The sequence below is a fragment of the Oncorhynchus masou genome, chromosome 30, assembly GCF_036934945.1.
Source record: "Oncorhynchus masou masou isolate Uvic2021 chromosome 30, UVic_Omas_1.1, whole genome shotgun sequence".
Lineage (NCBI taxonomy): Eukaryota > Metazoa > Chordata > Actinopteri > Salmoniformes > Salmonidae > Oncorhynchus > Oncorhynchus masou.
In genome coordinates, this window is record NC_088241.1 from 16,518,864 (window position 1) to 16,541,942 (window position 23,079).

General features: G+C 41.0%; 2 protein-coding genes across 2 annotated transcripts in view; one reads left to right on the forward strand and one right to left on the reverse strand.

Annotated features, from left to right (window-relative positions):
* The window catches only part of LOC135522174 (thioredoxin-interacting protein-like), a 328,799-nt gene that overhangs the window by 175,340 nt on the left and 130,380 nt on the right, over window positions 1-23,079 (forward strand). The window lies entirely within an intron of this gene.
* Window positions 1-23,079, reverse strand: part of LOC135523094 (immunoglobulin superfamily DCC subclass member 3-like) — a 39,239-nt gene that overhangs the window by 6,079 nt on the left and 10,081 nt on the right. The window contains exon 6 of the mRNA XM_064949822.1: window positions 22,724-22,882. Coding sequence (XP_064805894.1) covers window positions 22,724-22,882 — 159 coding nt within the window. The remainder of the gene's footprint in view (window positions 1-22,723; window positions 22,883-23,079) is intronic.

The following is a 23,079-nucleotide window of genomic DNA, read 5'->3' on the forward strand; positions in this document are numbered from 1 at the left end:
GCCATGGCTAAAATCGAACACAACTTCCATCAGGACAAAGTTCACGACACATAGGTCCCAATCAAACACCTCATGGCAATAGTGAATTGTCCGAACTTCCCTGGAATATTATGCACATTTTCAGAAGGTGTGAATGAAAAGTAACTCTCAGCTTTCCCTATGCATGAGGATGCTAACCAGAAGCCATGGGAATGGCGTGTAGGCCTACACATAGATGTCCCTTAGAATAAGCTGTTTTGCAAACATACAATGTCTGTCATGTCCCTTTGTGTCCTGAGCCCTTCTGTGTGTCTGACTAGCACTCGTGGCCTCTGTCCCCTGAACTTGGCCTTGCCTGTGTCTGTTGCCTGCAGCTGTGACAAAGACAAGTGTCCCCACAGGCCAGGGAGGTGGAGCGAGGACCGTCTCGCTGCTCTATCAAGGCCTGGCAATCATAGGCCTACAACAACAAAAAACCCATCAAAGCCCCACCCCCTACTATTAAAACTAAAACCCCACCCCCATCCATCTCACGCATAATTTCCTTAGGGCCTGCAGGGAGAGGGTCAGGGGTGAGAGATCAGAGGTGATCCCTCACTCTGGCACGATTACTCTGCTCCCTCTCCTCCTGCACTTGGGCTTTGATAGCACTGTCTGTTTTATTCTGTTTCTATATCTTGTTATCTTTTTTCAGTTCTCTGTTTTACAATTTCTTCTGAATCTGTTCTCCCTATATCTTTATTTTTCTCTCAGTCAACCTCAATCTCTCAGTCAACCTCAATCTCTCAGTCAACCTCAATCTCTCAGTCAACATTAGGATCTTAATTTTAATCGTCCCTTACTCTACATCTCTCTGCTTCCCTGTACATTATATCTCTCCTTGCTGTCTATGAGTGTGTACAGTATATCTCCCCTTGCTGTCTATGAGTGTGTACAGTATATCTCTATTTGCTGTCTATGAGTGTGTACAGTATATCTCTATTTGCTGTCTATGAGTGTGTACAGTATATCTCCCCTTGCTGTCTATGAGTGTGTACAGTATATCTCTCCTTGCTGTCTATGAGTGTGTACAGTATATCTCTCCTTGCTGTCTATGAGTGTGTACAGTATATCTCTATTTGCTGTCTATGAGTGTGTACAGTATATCTCTATTTGCTGTCTATGAGTGTGTACAGTATATCTCTCTTTGCTGTCTATGAGTGTGTACAGTATATCTCCCTTGCTGTCTATGAGTGTGTACAGTATATCTCCCCTTGCTGTCTATGAGTGTGTACAGTATATCTCTCCTTGCTGTCTATGAGTGTGTACAGTATATCTCTCTTTGCTGTCTATGAGTGTGTACAGTATATCTCTTTGCTGTCTATGAGTGTGTACAGTATATCTCTCTATGAGTTTGCTGTCTATGAGTGTGTAGAGTATATCTCTCCTTGCTGTCTATGAGTGTGTACAGTATATCTCTCTTTGCTGTCTATGAGTGTGTACAGTATATCTCTATTTGCTGTCTATGAGTGTGTACAGTATATCTCTCTTTGCTGTCTATGAGTGTGTACAGTATATCTCTCTTTGCTGTCTATGAGTGTGTACAGTATATCTCTTTGCTGTCTATGAGTGTGTACAGTATATCTCTCTTTGCTGTCTATGAGTGTGTACAGTATATCTCTATTTGCTGTCTATGAGTGTGTACAGTATATCTCTATTTGCTGTCTATGAGTGTGTACAGTATATCTCTCTTTGCTGTCTATGAGTGTGTACAGTATATCTCTCTTTGCTGTCTATGAGTGTGTACAGTATATCTCTCTTTGCTGTCTATGAGTGTGTACAGTATATCTCACTTTGCTGTCTATGAGTGTGTACAGTATATCTCTCTTTGCTGTCTATGAGTGTGTACAGTATATCTCTCCTTGCTGTCTATGAGTGTGTACAGTATATCAGTATATCTCTTTGCTGTCTATGAGTGTGTACAGTATATCTCTCTTTGCTGTCTATGAGTGTGTACAGTATATCTCTCTTTGCTGTCTATGAGTGTGTACAGTATATCTCCCCTTGCTGTCTATGAGTGTGTACAGTATATCTCTATTTGCTGTCTATGAGTGTGTACAGTATATCTCCCCTTGCTGTCTATGAGTGTGTACAGTATATCTCTCCTTGCTGTCTATGAGTGTGTACAGTATATCTCCCCTTGCTGTCTATGAGTGTGTACAGTATATCTCTCTTTGCTGTCTATGAGTGTGTACAGTATATCTCTCTTTGCTGTCTATGAGTGTGTACAGTATATCTCTATTTGCTGTCTATGAGTGTGTACAGTATATCTCTATTTGCTGTCTATGAGTGTGTACAGTATATCTCCCCTTGCTGTCTATGAGTGTGTACAGTATATCTCTCCTTGCTGTCTATGAGTGTGTACAGTATATCTCTCCTTACTGTCTATGAGTGTGTACAGTATATCTCTATTTGCTGTCTATGAGTGTGTACAGTATATCTCTATTTGCTGTCTATGAGTGTGTACAGTATATCTCTCCTTGCTGTCTATGAGTGTGTACAGTATATCTCCCCTTGCTGTCTATGAGTGTGTACAGTATATCTCCCCTTGCTGTCTATGAGTGTGTACAGTATATCTCTCTTTGCTGTCTATGAGTGTGTACAGTATATCTCTCTTTGCTGTCTATGAGTGTGTACAGTATATCTCTCTTTGCTGTCTATGAGTGTGTACAGTATATCTCTCTTTGCTGTCTATGAGTGTGTACAGTATATCTCTCTTTGCTGTCTATGAGTGTGTACAGTATATCTCTCTTTGCTGTCTATGAGTGTGTACAGTATATCTCTATTTGCTGTCTATGAGTGTGTACAGTATATCTCTCTTTGCTGTCTATGAGTGTGTACAGTATATCTCTGTCTATGAGTTTGCTGTCTATGAGTGTGTACAGTATATCTCTCTTTGCTGTCTATGAGTGTGTACAGTATATCTCTCTTTGCTGTCTATGAGTGTGTACAGTATATCTCTATTTGCTGTCTATGAGTGTGTACAGTATATCTCTCTTTGCTGTCTATGAGTGTGTACAGTATATCTCTCTTTGCTGTCTATGAGTGTGTACAGTATATCTCTATTTGCTGTCTATGAGTGTGTACAGTATATCTCTCTTTGCTGTCTATGAGTGTGTACAGTATATCTCTCTTTGCTGTCTATGAGTGTGTACAGTATATCTCTCTTTGCTGTCTATGAGTGTGTACAGTATATCTCTGCTGTCTTGCTGTCTTTGAGTGTGTACAGTATATCTCTCTTTGCTGTCTATGAGTGTGTACAGTATATCTCTTTGCTGTCTATGAGTGTGTACAGTATATCTCTCTTTGCTGTCTATGAGTGTGTACAGTATATCTCCCTTGCTGTCTATGAGTGTGTACAGTATATCTCTCTTTTGCTGTCTATGAGTGTGTACAGTATATCTCTCTTTGCTGTCTATGAGTGTGTACAGTATATCTCCCCTTGCTGTCTATGAGTGTGTACAGTATATCTCTATTTGCTGTCTATGAGTGTGTACAGTATATCTCCCCTTGCTGTCTATGAGTGTGTACAGTATATCTCTCCTTGCTGTCTATGAGTGTGTACAGTATATCTCCCCTTGCTGTCTATGAGTGTGTACAGTATATCTCCCCTTGCTGTCTATGAGTGTGTACAGTATATCTCTATTTGCTGTCTATGAGTGTGTACAGTATATCTCTATTTGCTGTCTATGAGTGTGTACAGTATATCTCTCTTTGCTGTCTATGAGTGTGTACAGTATATCTCTCCTTGCTGTCTATGAGTGTGTACAGTATATCTCCCCTTGCTGTCTATGAGTGTGTACAGTATATCTCCCCTTGCTGTCTATGAGTGTGTACAGTATATCTCTCTTTGCTGTCTATGAGTGTGTACAGTATATCTCCTTGCTGTCTTGCTGTCTATGAGTGTGTACAGTATATCTCTCTTTGCTGTCTATGAGTGTGTACAGTATATCTCTCCTTGCTGTCTATGAGTGTGTACAGTATATCTCCCCTTGCTGTCTATGAGTGTGTACAGTATATCTCCCTTGCTGTCTATGAGTGTGTACAGTATATCTCCCTTGCTGTCTATGAGTGTGTACAGTATATCTCTCTTTGCTGTCTATGATATCTCTCTTTGTGTGACAGTATATCTCTCTTTGCTGTCTATGAGTGTGTACAGTATATCTCCCCTTGCTGTCTATGAGTGTCTACAGTATATCTCCCCTTGCTGTCTATGAGTGTGTACAGTATATCTCTCTTTGCTGTCTATGAGTGTGTACAGTATATCTCTCTTTGCTGTCTATGAGTGTGTACAGTATATCTCTCTTTGCTGTCTATGAGTGTGTACAGTATATCTCCCCTTGCTGTCTATGAGTGTGTACAGTATATCTCCCCTTGCTGTCTATGAGTGTGTACAGTATATCTCCCCTTGCTGTCTATGAGTGTGTACAGTATATCTCTCTTTGCTGTCTATGAGTGTGTACAGTATATCTCCCCTTGCTGTCTATGAGTGTGTACAGTATATCTCTCTTTGCTGTCTATGAGTGTGTACAGTATATCTCTCCTTGCTGTCTATGAGTGTGTACAGTATATCTCCCCTTGCTGTCTATGAGTGTGTACAGTATATCTCCCCTTGCTGTCTATGAGTATATCTCTCTTTGCTGTCTATGAGTGTACAGTATATCTCTCTTTGCTGTCTATGAGTGTGTACAGTATATCTCCCCTTGCTGTCTATGAGTGTGTACAGTATATCTCTCCTTGCTGTCTATGAGTGTGTACAGTATATCTCTCTTTGCTGTCTATGAGTGTGTACAGTATATCTCCCTTGCTGTCTATGAGTGTGTACAGTATATCTCCCCTTGCTGTCTATGAGTGTGTACAGTATATCTCCCCTTGCTGTCTATGAGTGTGTACAGTATATCTCTCTTTGCTGTCTATGAGTGTGTACAGTATATCTCTCTTTGCTGTCTATGAGTGTGTACAGTATATCTCTTTGCTGTCTATGAGTGTGTACAGTATATCTCTATTTGCTGTCTATGAGTGTGTACAGTATATCTCTCTTTGCTGTCTATGAGTGTGTACAGTATATCTCTCTTTGCTGTCTATGAGTGTGTACAGTATATCTCTCTTTGCTGTCTATGAGTGTGTACAGTATATCTCCCTTTGCTGTCTATGAGTGTGTACAGTATATCTCTATTTGCTGTCTATGAGTGTGTACAGTATATCTCTATTTGCTGTCTATGAGTGTGTACAGTATATCTCTCTTTGCTGTCTATGAGTGTGTACAGTATATCTCTCTTTGCTGTCTATGAGTGTGTACAGTATATCTCTCTTTGCTGTCTATGAGTGTGTACAGTATATCTCTCTTTGCAGTCTATGAGTGTGTACAGTATATCTCTCTTTGCTGTCTATGAGTGTGTACAGTATATCTCTCCTTGCTGTCTATGAGTGTGTACAGTATATCTCTCTTTGCTGTCTATGAGTGTGTACAGTATATCTCTCTTTGCTGTCTATGAGTGTGTACAGTATATCTCTCCTTGCTGTCTATGAGTGTGTACAGTATATCTCCCCTTGCTGTCTATGAGTGTGTACAGTATATCTCCCCTTGCTGTCTATGAGTGTGTACAGTATATCTCTCTTTGCTGTCTATGAGTGTGTACAGTATATCTCTCTTTGCTGTCTATGAGTGTGTACAGTATATCTCTCTTTGCTGTCTATGAGTGTGTACAGTATATCTCTCCTTGCTGTCTATGAGTGTGTACAGTATATCTCAGTATATCTCCCTTGCTGTCTATGAGTGTGTACAGTATATCTCCCCTTGCTGTCTATGAGTGTGTACAGTATATCTCTCTTTGCTGTCTATGAGTGTGTACAGTATATCTCTCCTTGCTGTCTATGAGTGTGTACAGTATATCTCTCTTTGCTGTCTATGAGTGTGTACAGTATATCTCTCCTTGCTGTCTATGAGTGTGTACAGTATATCTCCCCTTGCTGTCTATGAGTGTGTACAGTATATCTCTCTTTGCTGTCTATGAGTGTGTACAGTATATCTCTCTTTGCTGTCTATGAGTGTGTACAGTATATCTCTCTTTGCTGTCTATGAGTGTGTACAGTATATCTCTTTGCTGTCTATGAGTGTGTACAGTATATCTCTCCTTGCTGTCTATGAGTGTGTACAGTATATCTCTTTGCTGTCTATGAGTGTGTACAGTATGCTGTCTATGAGTGTGTACAGTATATCTCTCTTTGCTGTCTATGAGTGTGTACAGTATATCTCTCTTTGCTGTCTATGAGTGTGTACAGTATATCTCTCTTTGCTGTCTATGAGTGTGTACAGTATATCTCTCTTTGCTGTCTATGAGTGTGTACAGTATATCTCTCTTTGCTGTCTATGAGTGTGTACAGTATATCTCTCTTTGCTGTCTATGAGTGTGTACAGTATATCTCTCTTTGCTGTCTATGAGTGTGTACAGTATATCTCTCTTTGCTGTCTATGAGTGTGTACAGTATATCTCTCTTTGCTGTCTATGAGTGTGTACAGTATATCTCTCTTTGCTGTCTATGAGTGTGTACAGTATATCTCTCCTTGCTGTCTATGAGTGTGTACAGTATATCTCCCTTGCTGTCTATGAGTGTGTACAGTATATCTCTCTTTGCTGTCTATGAGTGTGTACAGTATATCTCTCTTTGCTGTCTATGAGTGAGTGTACAGTATATCTCTCTTTGCTGTCTATGAGTGTGTACAGTATATCTCTCTTTGCTGTCTATGAGTGTGTACAGTATATCTCCCTCTTTGCTGTCTATGAGTGTGTACAGTATATCTCTCTTTGCTGTCTATGAGTGTGTACAGTATATCTCCCCTTGCTGTCTATGAGTGTGTACAGTATATCTCTCCTTGCTGTCTATGAGTGTGTACAGTATATCTCCCCTTGCTGTCTATGAGTGTGTACAGTATATCTCCCCTTGCTGTCTATGAGTGTGTACAGTATATCTCTCTTTGCTGTCTATGAGTGTGTACAGTATATCTCTCTTTGCTGTCTATGAGTGTGTACAGTATATCTCTCTTTGCTGTCTATGAGTGTGTACAGTATATCTCTCCTTGCTGTCTATGAGTGTGTACAGTATATCTCTTTGCTGTCTATGAGTGTGTACAGTATATCTCTCTTTGCTGTCTATGAGTGTGTACAGTATATCTCTCCTTGCTGTCTATGAGTGTGTACAGTATATCTCCCCTTGCTGTCTATGAGTGTGTACAGTATATCTCTATTTGCTGTCTATGAGTGTGTACAGTATATCTCCCCTTGCTGTCTATGAGTGTGTACAGTATATCTCTCCTTGCTGTCTATGAGTGTGTACAGTATATCTCCCCTTGCTGTCTATGAGTGTGTACAGTATATCTCTCTTTGCTGTCTATGAGTGTGTACAGTATATCTCTCTTTGCTGTCTATGAGTGTGTACAGTATATCTCCCCTTGCTGTCTATGAGTGTGTACAGTATATCTCAGTATATCTTTGCTGTCTATGAGTGTGTACAGTATATCTCCCCTTGCTGTCTATGAGTGTGTACAGTATATCTCCCTTGCTGTCTATGAGTGTGTACAGTATATCTCCCTTGCTGTCTATGAGTGTGTACAGTATATCTCCCCTTGCTGTCTATGAGTGTGTACAGTATATCTCTCTTTGCTGTCTATGAGTGTGTACAGTATATCTCTCTTTGCTGTCTATGAGTGTGTACAGTATATCTCTATTTGCTGTCTATGAGTGTGTACAGTATATCTCCCCTTGCTGTCTATGAGTGTGTACAGTATATCTCAGTATATCCTTGCTGTCTATGAGTGTGTACAGTATATCTCCCCTTGCTGTCTATGAGTGTGTACAGTATATCTCTCTTTGCTGTCTATGAGTGTGTACAGTATATCTCTTTCTGTCTATGAGTGTGTACAGTATATCTCCTTTGCTGTCTATGAGTGTGTACAGTATATCTCTCTTTGCTGTCTATGAGTGTGTACAGTATATCTCTCCTTGCTGTCTATGAGTGTGTACAGTATATCTCCCCTTGCTGTCTATGAGTGTGTACAGTATATCTTACCTTGCTGTCTATGAGTGTGTACAGTATATCTCCCCTTGCTGTCTATGAGTGTGTACAGTATATCTCTCTTTGCTGTCTATGAGTGTGTACAGTATATCTCTCTTTGCTGTCTATGAGTGTGTACAGTATATCTCCCCTTGCTGTCTATGAGTGTGTACAGTATATCTCCCCTTGCTGTCTATGAGTGTGTACAGTATATCTCTCTTTGCTGTCTATGAGTGTGTACAGTATATCTCCCCTTGCTGTCTATGAGTGTGTACAGTATATCTCTCTTTGCTGTCTATGAGTGTGTACAGTATATCTCTCCTTGCTGTCTATGAGTGTGTACAGTATATCTCCCCTTGCTGTCTATGAGTGTGTACAGTATATCTCTCTTTGCTGTCTATGAGTGTGTACAGTATATCTCCCCTTGCTGTCTATGAGTGTGTACAGTATATCTCTCTTTGCTGTCTATGAGTGTGTACAGTATATCTCCCTTGCTGTCTATGAGTGTGTACAGTATATCTCCCCTTGCTGTCTATGAGTGTGTACAGTATATCTCCCCTTGCTGTCTATGAGTGTGTACAGTATATCTCTCTTGCTGTCTATGAGTGTGTACAGTATATCTCTCTTTGCTGTCTATGAGTGTGTACAGTATATCTCTCTTTGCTGTCTATGAGTGTGTACAGTATATCTCTCTTTGCTGTCTATGAGTGTGTACAGTATATCTCTGCCTTGCTGTCTATGAGTGTGAGTATATCTCCTTTGCTGTCTATGAGTGTGTATATCTCTCTTTGCTGTCTATGAGTGTGTACAGTATATCTCCCCTTGCTGTCTATGAGTGTGTACAGTATATCTCCCCTTGCTGTCTATGAGTGTGTACAGTATATCTCCCTTGCTGTCTATGAGTGTGTACAGTATATCTCTCTTTGCTGTCTATGAGTGTGTACAGTATATCTCTCTTTGCTGTCTATGAGTGTGTACAGTATATCTCTCTTTGCTGTCTATGAGTGTGTACAGTATATCTCTCCTTGCTGTCTATGAGTGTGTACAGTATATCTCCCCTTGCTGTCTATGAGTGTGTACAGTATATCTCCCCTTGCTGTCTATGAGTGTGTACAGTATATCTCTTTGCTGTCTATGAGTGTGTACAGTATATCTCTCTTTGCTGTCTATGAGTGTGTACAGTATATCTCTCCTTGCTGTCTATGAGTGTGTACAGTATATCTCCCCTTGCTGTCTATGATGTGTACAGTATATCTCCCCTTGCTGTCTATGAGTGTGTACAGTATATCCCTTTGCTGTCTATGAGTGTGTACAGTATATCTCCCTTGCTGTCTATGAGTGTGTACAGTATATCTCTCTTTGCTGTCTATGAGTGTGTACAGTATATCTCCCTTTGCTGTCTATGAGTGTGTACAGTATATCTCTCCTTGCTGTCTATGAGTGTGTACAGTATATCTCCCTTGCTGTCTATGAGTGTGTACAGTATATCTCTATTTGCTGTCTATGAGTGTGTACAGTATATCTCTCTTTGCTGTCTATGAGTGTGTACAGTATATCTCTCTTTGCTGTCTATGAGTGTGTACAGTATATCTCTCCTTGCTGTCTATGAGTGTGTACAGTATATCTCTCCCTTGCTGTCTATGAGTGTGTACAGTATATCTCCCCTTGCTGTCTATGAGTGTGTACAGTATATCTCTCTTTGCTGTCTATGAGTGTGTACAGTATATCTCTCCTTGCTGTCTATGAGTGTGTACAGTATATCTCTCTTTGCTGTCTATGAGTGTGTACAGTATATCTCTCCTTGCTGTCTATGAGTGTGTACAGTATATCTCCCTTGCTGTCTATGAGTGTGTACAGTATATCTCCCTTGCTGTCTATGAGTGTGTACAGTATATCTCCCCTTGCTGTCTATGAGTGTGTACAGTATATCTCTCTTTGCTGTCTATGAGTGTGTACAGTATATCTCTCTTTGCTGTCTATGAGTGTGTACAGTATATCTCCCTTTGCTGTCTATGAGTGTGTACAGTATATCTCCCCTTGCTGTCTATGAGTGTGTACAGTATATCTCCCTTGCTGTCTATGAGTGTGTACAGTATATCTCTCTTTGCTGTCTATGAGTGTGTACAGTATATCTCCCCTTTGCTGTCTATGAGTGTGTACAGTATATCTCTTGCTGTCTATGAGTGTGTACAGTATATCTCCCCTTGCTGTCTATGAGTGTGTACAGTATATCTCCCTTGCTGTCTATGAGTGTGTACAGTATATCTCTCTTTGCTGTCTATGAGTGTGTACAGTATATCTCCCTTGCTGTCTATGAGTGTGTACAGTATATCTCTCTTTGCTGTCTATGAGTGTGTACAGTATATCTCTCCCTTGCTGTCTATGAGTGTGTACAGTATATCTCCTTTGCTGTCTATGAGTGTGTACAGTATATCTCTCCTTGCTGTCTATGAGTGTGTACAGTATATCTCTCTTTGCTGTCTATGAGTGTGTACAGTATATCTCCCCTTGCTGTCTATGAGTGTGTACAGTATATCTCAGTATATCCTTGCTGTCTATGAGTGTGTACAGTATATCTCTCTTTGCTGTCTATGAGTGTGTACAGTATATCTCTCCTTGCTGTCTATGAGTGTGTACAGTATATCTCCCTTGCTGTCTATGAGTGTGTACAGTATATCTCTATGAGTGTGTACCCTTGCTGTCTATGAGTGTGTACAGTACATCTCTCCTTGCTGTCTATGAGTGTGTACAGTATATCTCTATTTGCTGTCTATGAGTGTGTACAGTATATCTCCCCTTGCTGTCTATGAGTGTGTACAGTATATCTCTCTTTGCTGTCTATGAGTGTGTACAGTATATCTCTCCTTGCTGTCTATGAGTGTGTACAGTATATCTCTCTTTGCTGTCTATGAGTGTGTACAGTATATCTCCCTTGCTGTCTATGAGTGTGTACAGTATATCTCCTTGCTGTCTATGAGTGTGTACAGTATAGTGAGTGTGTACAGTATATCTCCCTTTGCTGTCTATGAGTGTGTACAGTATATCTCCTTTGCTGTCTATGAGTGTGTACAGTATATCTCCCCTGTCTATGAGTGTGTACAGTATATCTCTATTTGCTGTCTATGAGTGTGTACAGTATATCTCTCTTTGCTGTCTATGAGTGTGTACAGTATATCTCCCCTTGCTGTCTATGAGTGTGTACAGTATATCTCTCTTTGCTGTCTATGAGTGTGTACAGTATATCTCTCTTTGCTGTCTATGAGTGTGTACAGTATATCTCTCTTTGCTGTCTATGAGTGTGTACAGTATATCTCTATTTGCTGTCTATGAGTGTGTACAGTATATCTCTCCTTGCTGTCTATGAGTGTGTACAGTATATCTCTCCTTGCTGTCTATGAGTGTGTACAGTATATCTCCTTGCTGTCTATGAGTGTGTACAGTATATCTCCTTTGCTGTCTATGAGTGTGTACAGTATATCTCCCTTGCTGTCTATGAGTGTGTACAGTATATCTCTCCTTGCTGTCTATGAGTGTGTACAGTATATCTCTCCTTGCTGTCTATGAGTGTGTATATCTCCCTTGCTGTCTATGAGTGTGTAGTATATCTCCCTTGCTGTCTATGAGTGTGTACAGTATATCTCCCCTTGCTGTCTATGAGTGTGTACAGTATATCTCTCCTTGCTGTCTGTCTTATGAGTGTGTACAGTATATCTCTCCTTGCTGTCTATGAGTGTGTACAGTATATCTCCCTTGCTGTCTATGAGTGTGTACAGTATATCTCCCCTTGCTGTCTATGAGTGTGTACAGTATATCTCTCTTTGCTGTCTATGAGTGTGTACAGTATATCTCTCCTTGCTGTCTATGAGTGTGTACAGTATATCTCCCTTTGCTGTCTATGAGTGTGTACAGTATATCTCTCCCCTTGCTGTCTATGAGTGTGTACAGTATATCTCCCCTTGCTGTCTATATGAGTATGAGTGTGTACAGTATATCTCTCTTTGCTGTCTATGAGTGTGTACAGTATATCTCTCTTTGCTGTCTATGAGTGTGTACAGTATATCTCCCCTTGCTGTCTATGAGTGTGTACAGTATATCTCTCTTTGCTGTCTTTGAGTGTGTACAGTATATCTCTCCTTGCTGTCTATGAGTGTGTACAGTATATCTCCCTTGCTGTCTATGAGTGTGTACAGTATATCTCCCTTGCTGTCTATGAGTGTGTACAGTATATCTCCCCTTGCTGTCTATGAGTGTGTACAGTATATCTCCCCTTGCTGTCTATGAGTGTGTACAGTATATCTCTCTTTGCTGTCTATGAGTGTGTACAGTATATCTCCCCTTGCTGTCTATGAGTGTGTACAGTATATCTCTCTTTGCTGTCTATGAGTGTGTACAGTATATCTCCCCTTGCTGTCTATGAGTGTGTACAGTATATCTCTCTTTGCTGTCTATGAGTGTGTACAGTATATCTCTCCTTGCTGTCTATGAGTGTGTACAGTATATCTCTATTTGCTGTCTATGAGTGTGTACAGTATATCTCTCTTTGCTGTCTATGAGTGTGTACAGTATATCTCTATTTGCTGTCTATGAGTGTGTACAGTATATCTCTCTTTGCTGTCTATGAGTGTGTACAGTATATCTCTTTGCTGTCTTGTACAGTATATCTCCCCTTGCTGTCTATGAGTGTGTACAGTATATCTCCCCTTGCTGTCTATGAGTGTGTATATCTCCCTTGCTGTCAGTGTATATCTCCCCTTGCTGTCTATGAGTGTGTACAGTATATCTCCCCTTGCTGTCTATGAGTGTGTACAGTATATCTCTCTTTGCTGTCTATGAGTGTGTACAGTATATCTCTCTTTGCTGTCTATGAGTTGCAGTATATCTCCCCTTGCTGTCTATGAGTGTACAGTATATCTCCCCTTGCTGTCTATGAGTGTGTACAGTATATCTCCCTTGCTGTCTATGAGTGTGTACAGTATATCTCTCTTTGCTGTCTATGAGTGTGTACAGTATATCTCTCTTTGCTGTCTATGAGTGTGTACAGTATATCTCTCTTTGCTGTCTATGAGTGTGTACAGTATATCTCCCCTTGCTGTCTATGAGTGTGTACAGTATATCTCTCTTTGCTGTCTATGAGTGTGTACAGTATATCTCTCTTTGCTGTCTATGAGTGTGTACAGTATATCTCCCCTTGCTGTCTATGAGTGTGTACAGTATATCTCTCTTTGCTGTCTATGAGTGTGTACAGTATATCTCTCCTTGCTGTCTATGAGTGTGTACAGTATATCTCCCCTTGCTGTCTATGAGTGTGTACAGTATATCTCCCCTTGCTGTCTATGAGTGTGTACAGTATATCTCTCCTTGCTGTCTATGAGTGTGTACAGTATATCTCTCCTTGCTGTCTATGAGTGTGTACAGTATATCTCTCCTTGCTGTCTATGAGTGTGTACAGTATATCTCTCTTTGCTGTCTATGAGTGTGTACAGTATATCTCTCTTTGCTGTCTATGAGTGTGTACAGTATATCTCTCTTTGCTGTCTATGAGTGTGTACAGTATATCTCCCCTTGCTGTCTATGAGTGTGTACAGTATATCTCCCTTGCTGTCTATGAGTGTGTACAGTATATCTCTCCTTGCTGTCTATGAGTGTGTACAGTATATCTCCCCTTGCTGTCTATGAGTGTGTACAGTATATCTCTCTTTGCTGTCTATGAGTGTGTACAGTATATCTCCCCTTGCTGTCTATGAGTGTGTACAGTATATCTCCCCCTTGCTGTCTATGAGTGTGTACAGTATATCTCTCCTTGCTGTCTATGAGTGTGTACAGTATATCTCCCTTGCTGTCTATGAGTGTGTACAGTATATCTCTCTTTGCTGTCTATGAGTGTGTACAGTATATCTCCCCTTGCTGTCTATGAGTGTGTACAGTATATCTCTCTTTGCTGTCTATGAGTGTGTACAGTATATCTCCCCTTGCTGTCTATGAGTGTGTACAGTATATCTCTCTTTGCTGTCTATGAGTGTGTACAGTATATCTCCCCTTGCTGTCTATGAGTGTGTACAGTATATCTCCCCTTGCTGTCTATGAGTGTGTACAGTATATCTCTCTTTGCTGTCTATGAGTGTGTACAGTATATCTCTCCTTGCTGTCTATGAGTGTGTACAGTATATCTCTCTTTGCTGTCTATGAGTGTGTACAGTCTTTGCTGTCTATGAGTGTGTACAGTATATCTCCTTGCTGTCTATGAGTGTGTACAGTATATCTCTCCTTGCTGTCTATGAGTGTGTACAGTATATCTCTCTTTGCTGTCTATGAGTGTGTACAGTATATCTCTCTTTGCTGTCTATGAGTGTGTACAGTATATCTCTCTTTGCTGTCTATGAGTGTGTACAGTATATCTCTATTTGCTGTCTATGAGTGTGTACAGTATATCTCTCTTTGCTGTCTATGAGTGTGTACAGTATATCTCCCTTGCTGTCTATGAGTGTGTACAGTATATCTCTTCTGTCTTGCAGTATGTCTATGAGTGTGTACAGTATATCTCTCTTTGCTGTCTATGAGTGTGTACAGTATATCTCCCCTTGCTGTCTATGAGTGTGTACAGTATATCTCCCCTTGCTGTCTATGAGTGTGTACAGTATATCTCTCTTTGCTGTCTATGAGTGTACAGTATATCTCCCTTGCTGTCTATGAGTGTGTACAGTATATCTCCCTTGCTGTCTATGAGTGTGTACAGTATATCTCTATTTGCTGTCTATGAGTGTGTACAGTATATCTCTCCTTGCTGTCTATGAGTGTGTACAGTATATCTCTCTTTGCTGTCTATGAGTGTGTACAGTATATCTCTCCTTGCTGTCTATGAGTGTGTACAGTATATCTCCTTTGCTGTCTATGAGTGTGTACAGTATATCTCCCCTTGCTGTCTATGAGTGTGTACAGTATATCTCCCCTTGCTGTCTATGAGTGTGTACAGTATATCTCTTTGCTGTCTATGAGTGTGTACAGTATATCTCTCTTTGCTGTCTATGAGTGTGTACAGTATATCTCTCCTTGCTGTCTATGAGTGTGTACAGTATATCTCTCCTTGCTGTCTATGAGTGTGTACAGTATATCTCTCTTTGCTGTCTATGAGTGTGTACAGTATATCTCTCTTTGCTGTCTATGAGTGTGTACAGTATATCTCTCTTTGCTGTCTATGAGTGTGTACAGTATATCTCTCCTTGCTGTCTATGAGTGTGTACAGTATATCTCTCTTGCTGTCTATGAGTGTGTACAGTATATCTCCCTTTGCTGTCTATGAGTGTGTACAGTATATCTCTCTTTGCTGTCTATGAGTGTGTACAGTATATCTCCCCTTGCTGTCTATGAGTGTGTACAGTATATCTCTCTTTGCTGTCTATGAGTGTGTACAGTATATCTCTCTTTGCTGTCTATGAGTGTGTACAGTATATCTCTCCTTGCTGTCTATGAGTGTGTACAGTATATCTCCCCTTGCTGTCTATGAGTGTGTACAGTATATCTCCCCTTTGCTGTCTATGAGTGTGTACAGTATATCTCTCCTTGCTGTCTATGAGTGTGTACAGTATATCCCTTGCTGTCTATGAGTGTGTACAGTATATCTCTCCTTGCTGTCTATGAGTGTGTACAGTATATCTCCCTTGCTGTCTATGAGTGTGTACAGTATATCTCCCTTGCTGTCTATGAGTGTGTACAGTATATCTCTATTTGCTGTCTATGAGTGTGTACAGTATATCTCTCTATGAGTTTGCTGTCTATGAGTGTGTACAGTATATCTCTCTTTGCTGTCTATGAGTGTGTACAGTATATCTCTCCTTTGCTGTCTATGAGTGTGTACAGTATATCTCCCCTTGCTGTCTATGAGTGTGTACAGTATATCTCCCCTTGCTGTCTATGAGTGTACAGTATACTCTTTGCTGTATATCTCTCTTTGCTGTCTATGAGTGTGTACAGTATATCTCCCTTGCTGTCTATGAGTGTGTACAGTATATCTCTCTTTGCTGTCTATGAGTGTGTACAGTATATCTCTCTTTGCTGTCTATGAGTGTGTACAGTATATCTCCCCTTGCTGTCTATGAGTGTGTACAGTATATCTCCCCTTGCTGTCTATGAGTGTGTACAGTACATCTCTCCTTGCTGTCTATGAGTGTGTACAGTATATCTCCCCTTGCTGTCTATGAGTGTGTATATCTCCCTTTGCTGTCTATGAGTGTGTACAGTATATCTCTCTTTGCTGTCTATGAGTGTGTACAGTATATCTCTACAGTATATCTCCCTTGCTGTCTATGAGTGTGTACAGTATATCTCTCTTTGCTGTCTATGAGTGTGTACAGTATATCTCCCCTTGCTGTCTATGAGTGTGTACAGTATATCTCCCCTTGCTGTCTATGAGTGTGTACAGTATATCTCCCTTGCTGTCTATGAGTGTGTACAGTATATCTCCCCTTGCTGTCTATGAGTGTGTACAGTATATCTCCCTTTGCTGTCTATGAGTGTGTACAGTATATCTCTATTTGCTGTCTATGAGTGTGTACAGTATATCTCCCTTGCTGTCTATGAGTGTGTACAGTATATCTCTCCTTGCTGTCTATGAGTGTGTACAGTATATCTCTTTGCTGTCTATGAGTGTGTACAGTATATCTCCCCTTGCTGTCTATGAGTGTGTACAGTATATCTCTCTTTGTATATCTCTCCTGTCTATGAGTGTGTACAGTATATCTCCCTTGCTGTCTATGAGTGTGTACAGTATATCTCTCCTTGCTGTCTATGAGTGTGTACAGTATATCTCTCTTTGCTGTCTATGAGTGTGTACAGTATATCTCTCCTTGCTGTCTATGAGTGTGTACAGTATATCTCTCTTTGCTGTCTATGAGTGTGTACAGTATATCTCCCTTGCTGTCTATGAGTGTGTACAGTATATCTCAGTATATCTTTGCTGTCTATGAGTGTGTACAGTATATCTCTCTTTGCTGTCTATGAGTGTGTACAGTATATCTCTCCTTGCTGTCTATGAGTGTGTACAGTATATCTCCCCTTGCTGTCTATGAGTGTGTACAGTATATCTCTCTTTGCTGTCTATGAGTGTGTACAGTATATCTCTCCTTGCTGTCTATGAGTGTGTACAGTATATCTCTCTTTGCTGTCTATGAGTGTGTACAGTATATCTCCCCTTGCTGTCTATGAGTGTGTACAGTATATCTCCCCTTGCTGTCTATGAGTGTGTACAGTATATCTCTCTTTGCTGTCTATGAGTGTGTACAGTATATCTCTCCTTGCTGTCTATGAGTGAGTACAGTATATCTCCCCTTGCTGTCTATGAGTGTGTACAGTATATCTCTCCTTGCTGTCTATGAGTGTGTACAGTATATCTCTCCTTGCTGTCTATGAGTGTGTACAGTATATCTCCCCTTGCTGTCTATGAGTGTGTACAGTATATCTCCCCTTGCTGTCTATGAGTGTGTACAGTATATCTCCCCTTGCTGTCTATGAGTGTGTACAGTATATTGCTGTCTATGAGTGTGTACAGTATATCTCCTTTGCTGTCTATGAGTGTGTACAGTATATCTCTCTTTGCTGTCTATGAGTGTGTACAGTATATCTCTCCTTGCTGTCTATGAGTGTGTACAGTATATCTCTCTTTGCTGTCTATGAGTGTGTACAGTATATCTCTCCTTGCTGTCTATGAGTGTGTACAGTATATCTCTCTTTGCTGTCTATGAGTGTGTACAGTATATCTCCCCTTGCTGTCTATGAGTGTGTACAGTATATCTCCCCTTGCTGTCTATGAGTGTGTACAGTATATCTCTATTTGCTGTCTATGAGTGTGTACAGTATATCTCTCCTTGCTGTCTATGAGTGTGTACAGTATATCTCTCTTTGCTGTCTATGAGTGTGTACAGTATATCTCCCTTGCTGTCTATGAGTGTGTACAGTATATCTCTCTTTGCTGTCTATGAGTGTGTACAGTATATCTCCCTTGCTGTCTATGAGTGTGTACAGTATATCTCTCTTTGCTGTCTATGAGTGTGTACAGTATATCTCCCCTTGCTGTCTATGAGTGTGTACAGTATATCTCTTTGCTGTCTATGAGTGTGTACAGTATATCTCCCCTTGCTGTCTATGAGTGTGTACAGTATATCTCTCCTTGCTGTCTATGAGTGTGTACAGTATATCTCCCTTGCTGTCTATGAGTGTGTACAGTATATCTTACCTTGCTGTCTATGAGTGTGTACAGTATATCTACAGTATATCCCTTGCTGTCTATGAGTGTGTACAGTATATCTCCTTTGCTGTCTATGAGTGTGTACAGTATATCTCTCTTTGCTGTCTATGAGTGTGTACAGTATATCTCTCTTTGCTGTCTATGAGTGTGTACAGTATATCTCCCCTTGCTGTCTATGAGTGTGTACAGTATATCTCCCTTGCTGTCTATGAGTGTGTACAGTATATCTCCCTTGCTGTCTATGAGTGTGTACAGTATATCTCTCTTTGCTGTCTATGAGTGTGTACAGTATATCTCCTTGCTGTCTATGAGTGTGTACAGTATATCTCTCTTTGCTGTCTATGAGTGTGTACAGTATATCTCCCCTTGCTGTCTATGAGTGTGTACAGTATATCTCTCTTTGCTGTCTATGAGTGTGTACAGTATATCTCTATTTGCTGTCTATGAGTGTGTACAGTATATCTCTATTTGCTGTCTATGAGTGTGTACAGTATATCTCTCCTTGCTGTCTATGAGTGTGTACAGTATATCTCCCCTTGCTGTCTATGAGTGTGTACAGTATATCTCTCTTTGCTGTCTATGAGTGTGTACAGTATATCTCCCCTTGCTGTCTATGAGTGTGTACAGTATATCTCCCCTTGCTGTCTATGAGTGTGTACAGTATATCTCTATTTGCTGTCTATGAGTGTGTACAGTATATCTCTCCTTGCTGTCTATGAGTGTGTACAGTATATCTCTCTTTGCTGTCTATGAGTGTGTACAGTATATCTCTCCTTGCTGTCTATGAGTGTGTACAGTATATCTCCCCTTGCTGTCTATGAGTGTGTACAGTATATCTCTACATTGCTGTCTATGAGTGTGTACAGTATATCTCCCCTTGCTGTCTATGAGTGTGTACAGTATATCTCTCTTTGCTGTCTATGAGTGTGTACAGTATATCTCTCTTTGCTGTCTATGAGTGTGTACAGTATATCTCCCCTTGCTGTCTATGAGTGTGTACAGTATATCTCCCCTTGCTGTCTATGAGTGTGTACAGTATATCTCTCTTTGCTGTCTATGAGTGTGTACAGTATATCTCTCTTTGCTGTCTATGAGTGTGTATCTCCCTTGCTGTCTATGAGTATATCTCTCTTTGCTGTCTATGAGTGTGTACAGTATATCTCCCCTTGCTGTCTATGAGTGTGTACAGTATATCTCCTTTGCTGTCTATGAGTGTGTACAGTATATCTCTCCTTGCTGTCTATGAGTGTGTACAGTATATCTCTCTTTGCTGTCTATGAGTGTGTATCTCTCTTTGCTGTCAGTATATCTCCCTTGCTGTCTATGAGTGTGTACAGTACATCTCTCTTTGCTGTCTATGAGTGTGTACAGTATATCTCCCCTTGCTGTCTATGAGTGTGTACGGTATATCTCCCCTTGCTGTCTATGAGTGTGTACAGTATATCTTACCTTGCTGTCTATGAGTGTGTACAGTATATCTCTCTTTGCTGTCTATGAGTGTGTACAGTATATCTCTCTTTGCTGTCTATGAGTGTGTACAGTATATCTCCCCTTGCTGTCTATGAGTGTGTACAGTATATCTCCCCTTGCTGTCTATGAGTGTGTACAGTATATCTCCCCTTGCTGTCTATGAGTGTGTACAGTATATCTCTTTGCTGTCTATGAGTGTTGTATATCTCTGTGCTGTCTATGAGTGTGTACAGTATATCTCTCTTTGCTGTCTATGAGTGTGTACAGTATATCTCCCCTTGCTGTCTATGAGTGTGTACAGTATATCTCTCCTTGCTGTCTATGAGTGTGTACAGTATATCTCTATTTGCTGTCTATGAGTGTGTACAGTATATCTCTATTTGCTGTCTATGAGTGTGTACAGTATATCTCTCTTTGCTGTCTATGAGTGTGTACAGTATATCTCTCTTTGCTGTCTATGAGTGTGTACAGTATATCTCTATTTGCTGTCTATGAGTGTGTACAGTATATCTCTACTTGCTGTCTATGAGTGTGTACAGCATATCTCCCCTTGCTGTCTATGAGTGTGTACAGTATATCTCTCTTTGCTGTCTATGAGTGTGTACAGTATATCTCCCCTTGCTGTCTATGAGTGTGTACAGTATATCTCTCTTTGCTGTCTATGAGTGTGTACAGTATATCTCTCCTTGCTGTCTATGAGTGTGTACAGTATATCTCCCCTTGCTGTCTATGAGTGTGTACAGTATATCTCCCCTTGCTGTCTATGAGTGTGTACAGTATATCTCCCCTTGCTGTCTATGAGTGTGTACAGTATATCTCCCCTTGCTGTCTATGAGTGTGTACAGTATATCTCCCCTTGCTGTCTATGAGTGTGTACAGTATATCTCTCTTTGCTGTCTATGAGTGTGTACAGTATATCTCCCTTGCTGTCTATGAGTGTGTACAGTATATCTCTCTTTGCTGTCTATGAGTGTGTACAGTACATCTCTCTTTGCTGTCTATGAGTGTGTACAGTATACTGCAATACTCCATTTCTGTATACCTTTGTTTCCCTTCTCTCTTGTGTTTAGTGTACATGTCCCACTATCTCTATTTTTCCATCTTTCTCTCTCTCTCTGTCTCTTTCTCTTCCCCACAGATGGTGATTATGCAGCCATTGTCTGACTGTGGCCTGCATCTGTCCTGGTCAGGTGGTCCCCTGGTGCAGCCAATTTATGACCCCCAGCAGTCAGCACTCCAAATTAGTTTGGGGGTGGGGAGCAGGAGGCAGACGCAACCAGGGAGATGAGGTCTGAAAAGGCATCCCATAATATGCAAAGCCAGACCAGACTTCATAAGACCGAAAAGGTCTGCAGAAGGTAAAGGCTGGTCAAGTTCAAGTAGAATCAGTGAACTTAGGAGATTTTCAGGCACATTGAGGCATATGGTATTTGACATGAGATATCAAGGGATTGAGTAAACTAGAATCAATATGGTATGTTTTATTGATGTTAGATTTGGGTATAGCCTGAGTCCCTGATATAGATGGTGTTAACATTATGGACTGGATTTTTGTTATCTACCCCCACATTAACTGTATGAGTGGTTTTAGAAAGAGCAGCAATTTTATCCACACTGTAACATACACACATGTGTTGATCAAGTTATGAAAAAGCAAGGGAAACTAAACCAATTCATATCTGTATATGAACGCTGACTGCAGTTGTACTCCTCCAAACCTATTGATGGTTTGACCTCTTTGTTTTCAAATGAAGCTATGCTCTTTGTGCCTTTTCTAACGTCAATCAATAAATGAATGAATACATTCACCAAGCACAATAAGGGTGCTAGCCAGATCCTGATTTTGAAAGACACAGAAAGCAGATATAGATTGATTGAGTTGGGTGGCGAGGACAAGCAGACAAACTCAGCCATTAACACCAGCTACCAGTGCCATTTGGCAGTGTATTACTGACGTACAGGAAAGTATCACCTGACTAAACACTCCAACTATGAACACATACACACACTCACTCTGAAACTCAAATTTGAGTGTGTTTGTGTTTGAGTCTTACTCTGAGTTTATATTTATGTAGGCATAATTGTGAGTTGAATCCATGGGATGAACCACCATTAAGATTCTATAGTATAAAACAAGGTATTATGAGCTAAAATAGGTAGAGCAGAGAGGTAGAATTACACGTAAAGCCTCGTTGAAGTAGGGTGAAGGTCATTTCAGCAATAAACGGTATCTCCTCCTTCATCTTTGTCCAGTTGGAGCCCAATGCCAATAGAACATGTTGGCCAACAGCAGAACACTAAGGCCCCGTGCCAGGAGGTCAAAGGTGACCAGAAGAGTTGGGGGATGTCAGTTCACCCTTAAGGTCATGGTCAAATCTACCAAAGGTTAATATATTCTGACCTTCCTAAAATAACCCCAGCATCCCCACCATCCTCCATCCTGCTTATTACCTCTCTCCCTCCATCTCCCCATCCCTCCCCCACATCCCTCTATCTTTACCCCCCAAAACAGAGCCATGGGAGAGCCAGGTGCTCCCCTGAGGGAGACTTGAGATGAATTTCCAAATGGACCCCCAGACCCAACTCCCTGAGGCTCTTCTGTAGATCTGGAAAGACCACATAGGTTTCAAAAATATGCTAATAGCATCACCTTGTCTCTTGAGTGGCTGGGTGGAATGTCTGACATGTTTTTTCTACCTATCCACTCATTTCAGATCTACAGAAGTGTTTTCTGGGTAGGGGCTTAGGGGACATTTAGCATAGGCCTGGGAGGCACCGGTCTATTGAGGTGATGGTTGAGTGGTTTCCTGGAGGCTGGTAATGGTGGGTGGGAGATCTGAAAAGTGCTGTATCAACAGAGCCAATATTGCATTGTGTGTATTTGGGGTTTGAGGGTTAATACAGTATAGTGTGTTTGGTGTGAGATTGATGGGTACCACGACTCACCCTGCACCACCAGTCTGCCCAGTGCAGTACGCCTCATTCTGGTCCCAGGGCGGTTGGCAGAGCACACGTACACCCCAGAGTGTTGCAGGTTGGCATCTGAGATCATCAGGTTCCCCGTACCCAGCACCTGGATACCCTCCACCCCGATGGAGCGCCCGTCTGGAGGAGAAGAGAGAGATAATGCAAAAGGGGGAGAGTTAGAGAGCTGAAGGTCTCATCTGTAGCAAACATGGATGATCTATTTAGCACAGAACTACTCAACAATATTAAGGCAGCATTCAGTCAATGTTCAACTACCAAGGCCACATTGACGTCTTATATCATGTGTATGTTTGCTGTCACTTCTGTAACCCGAA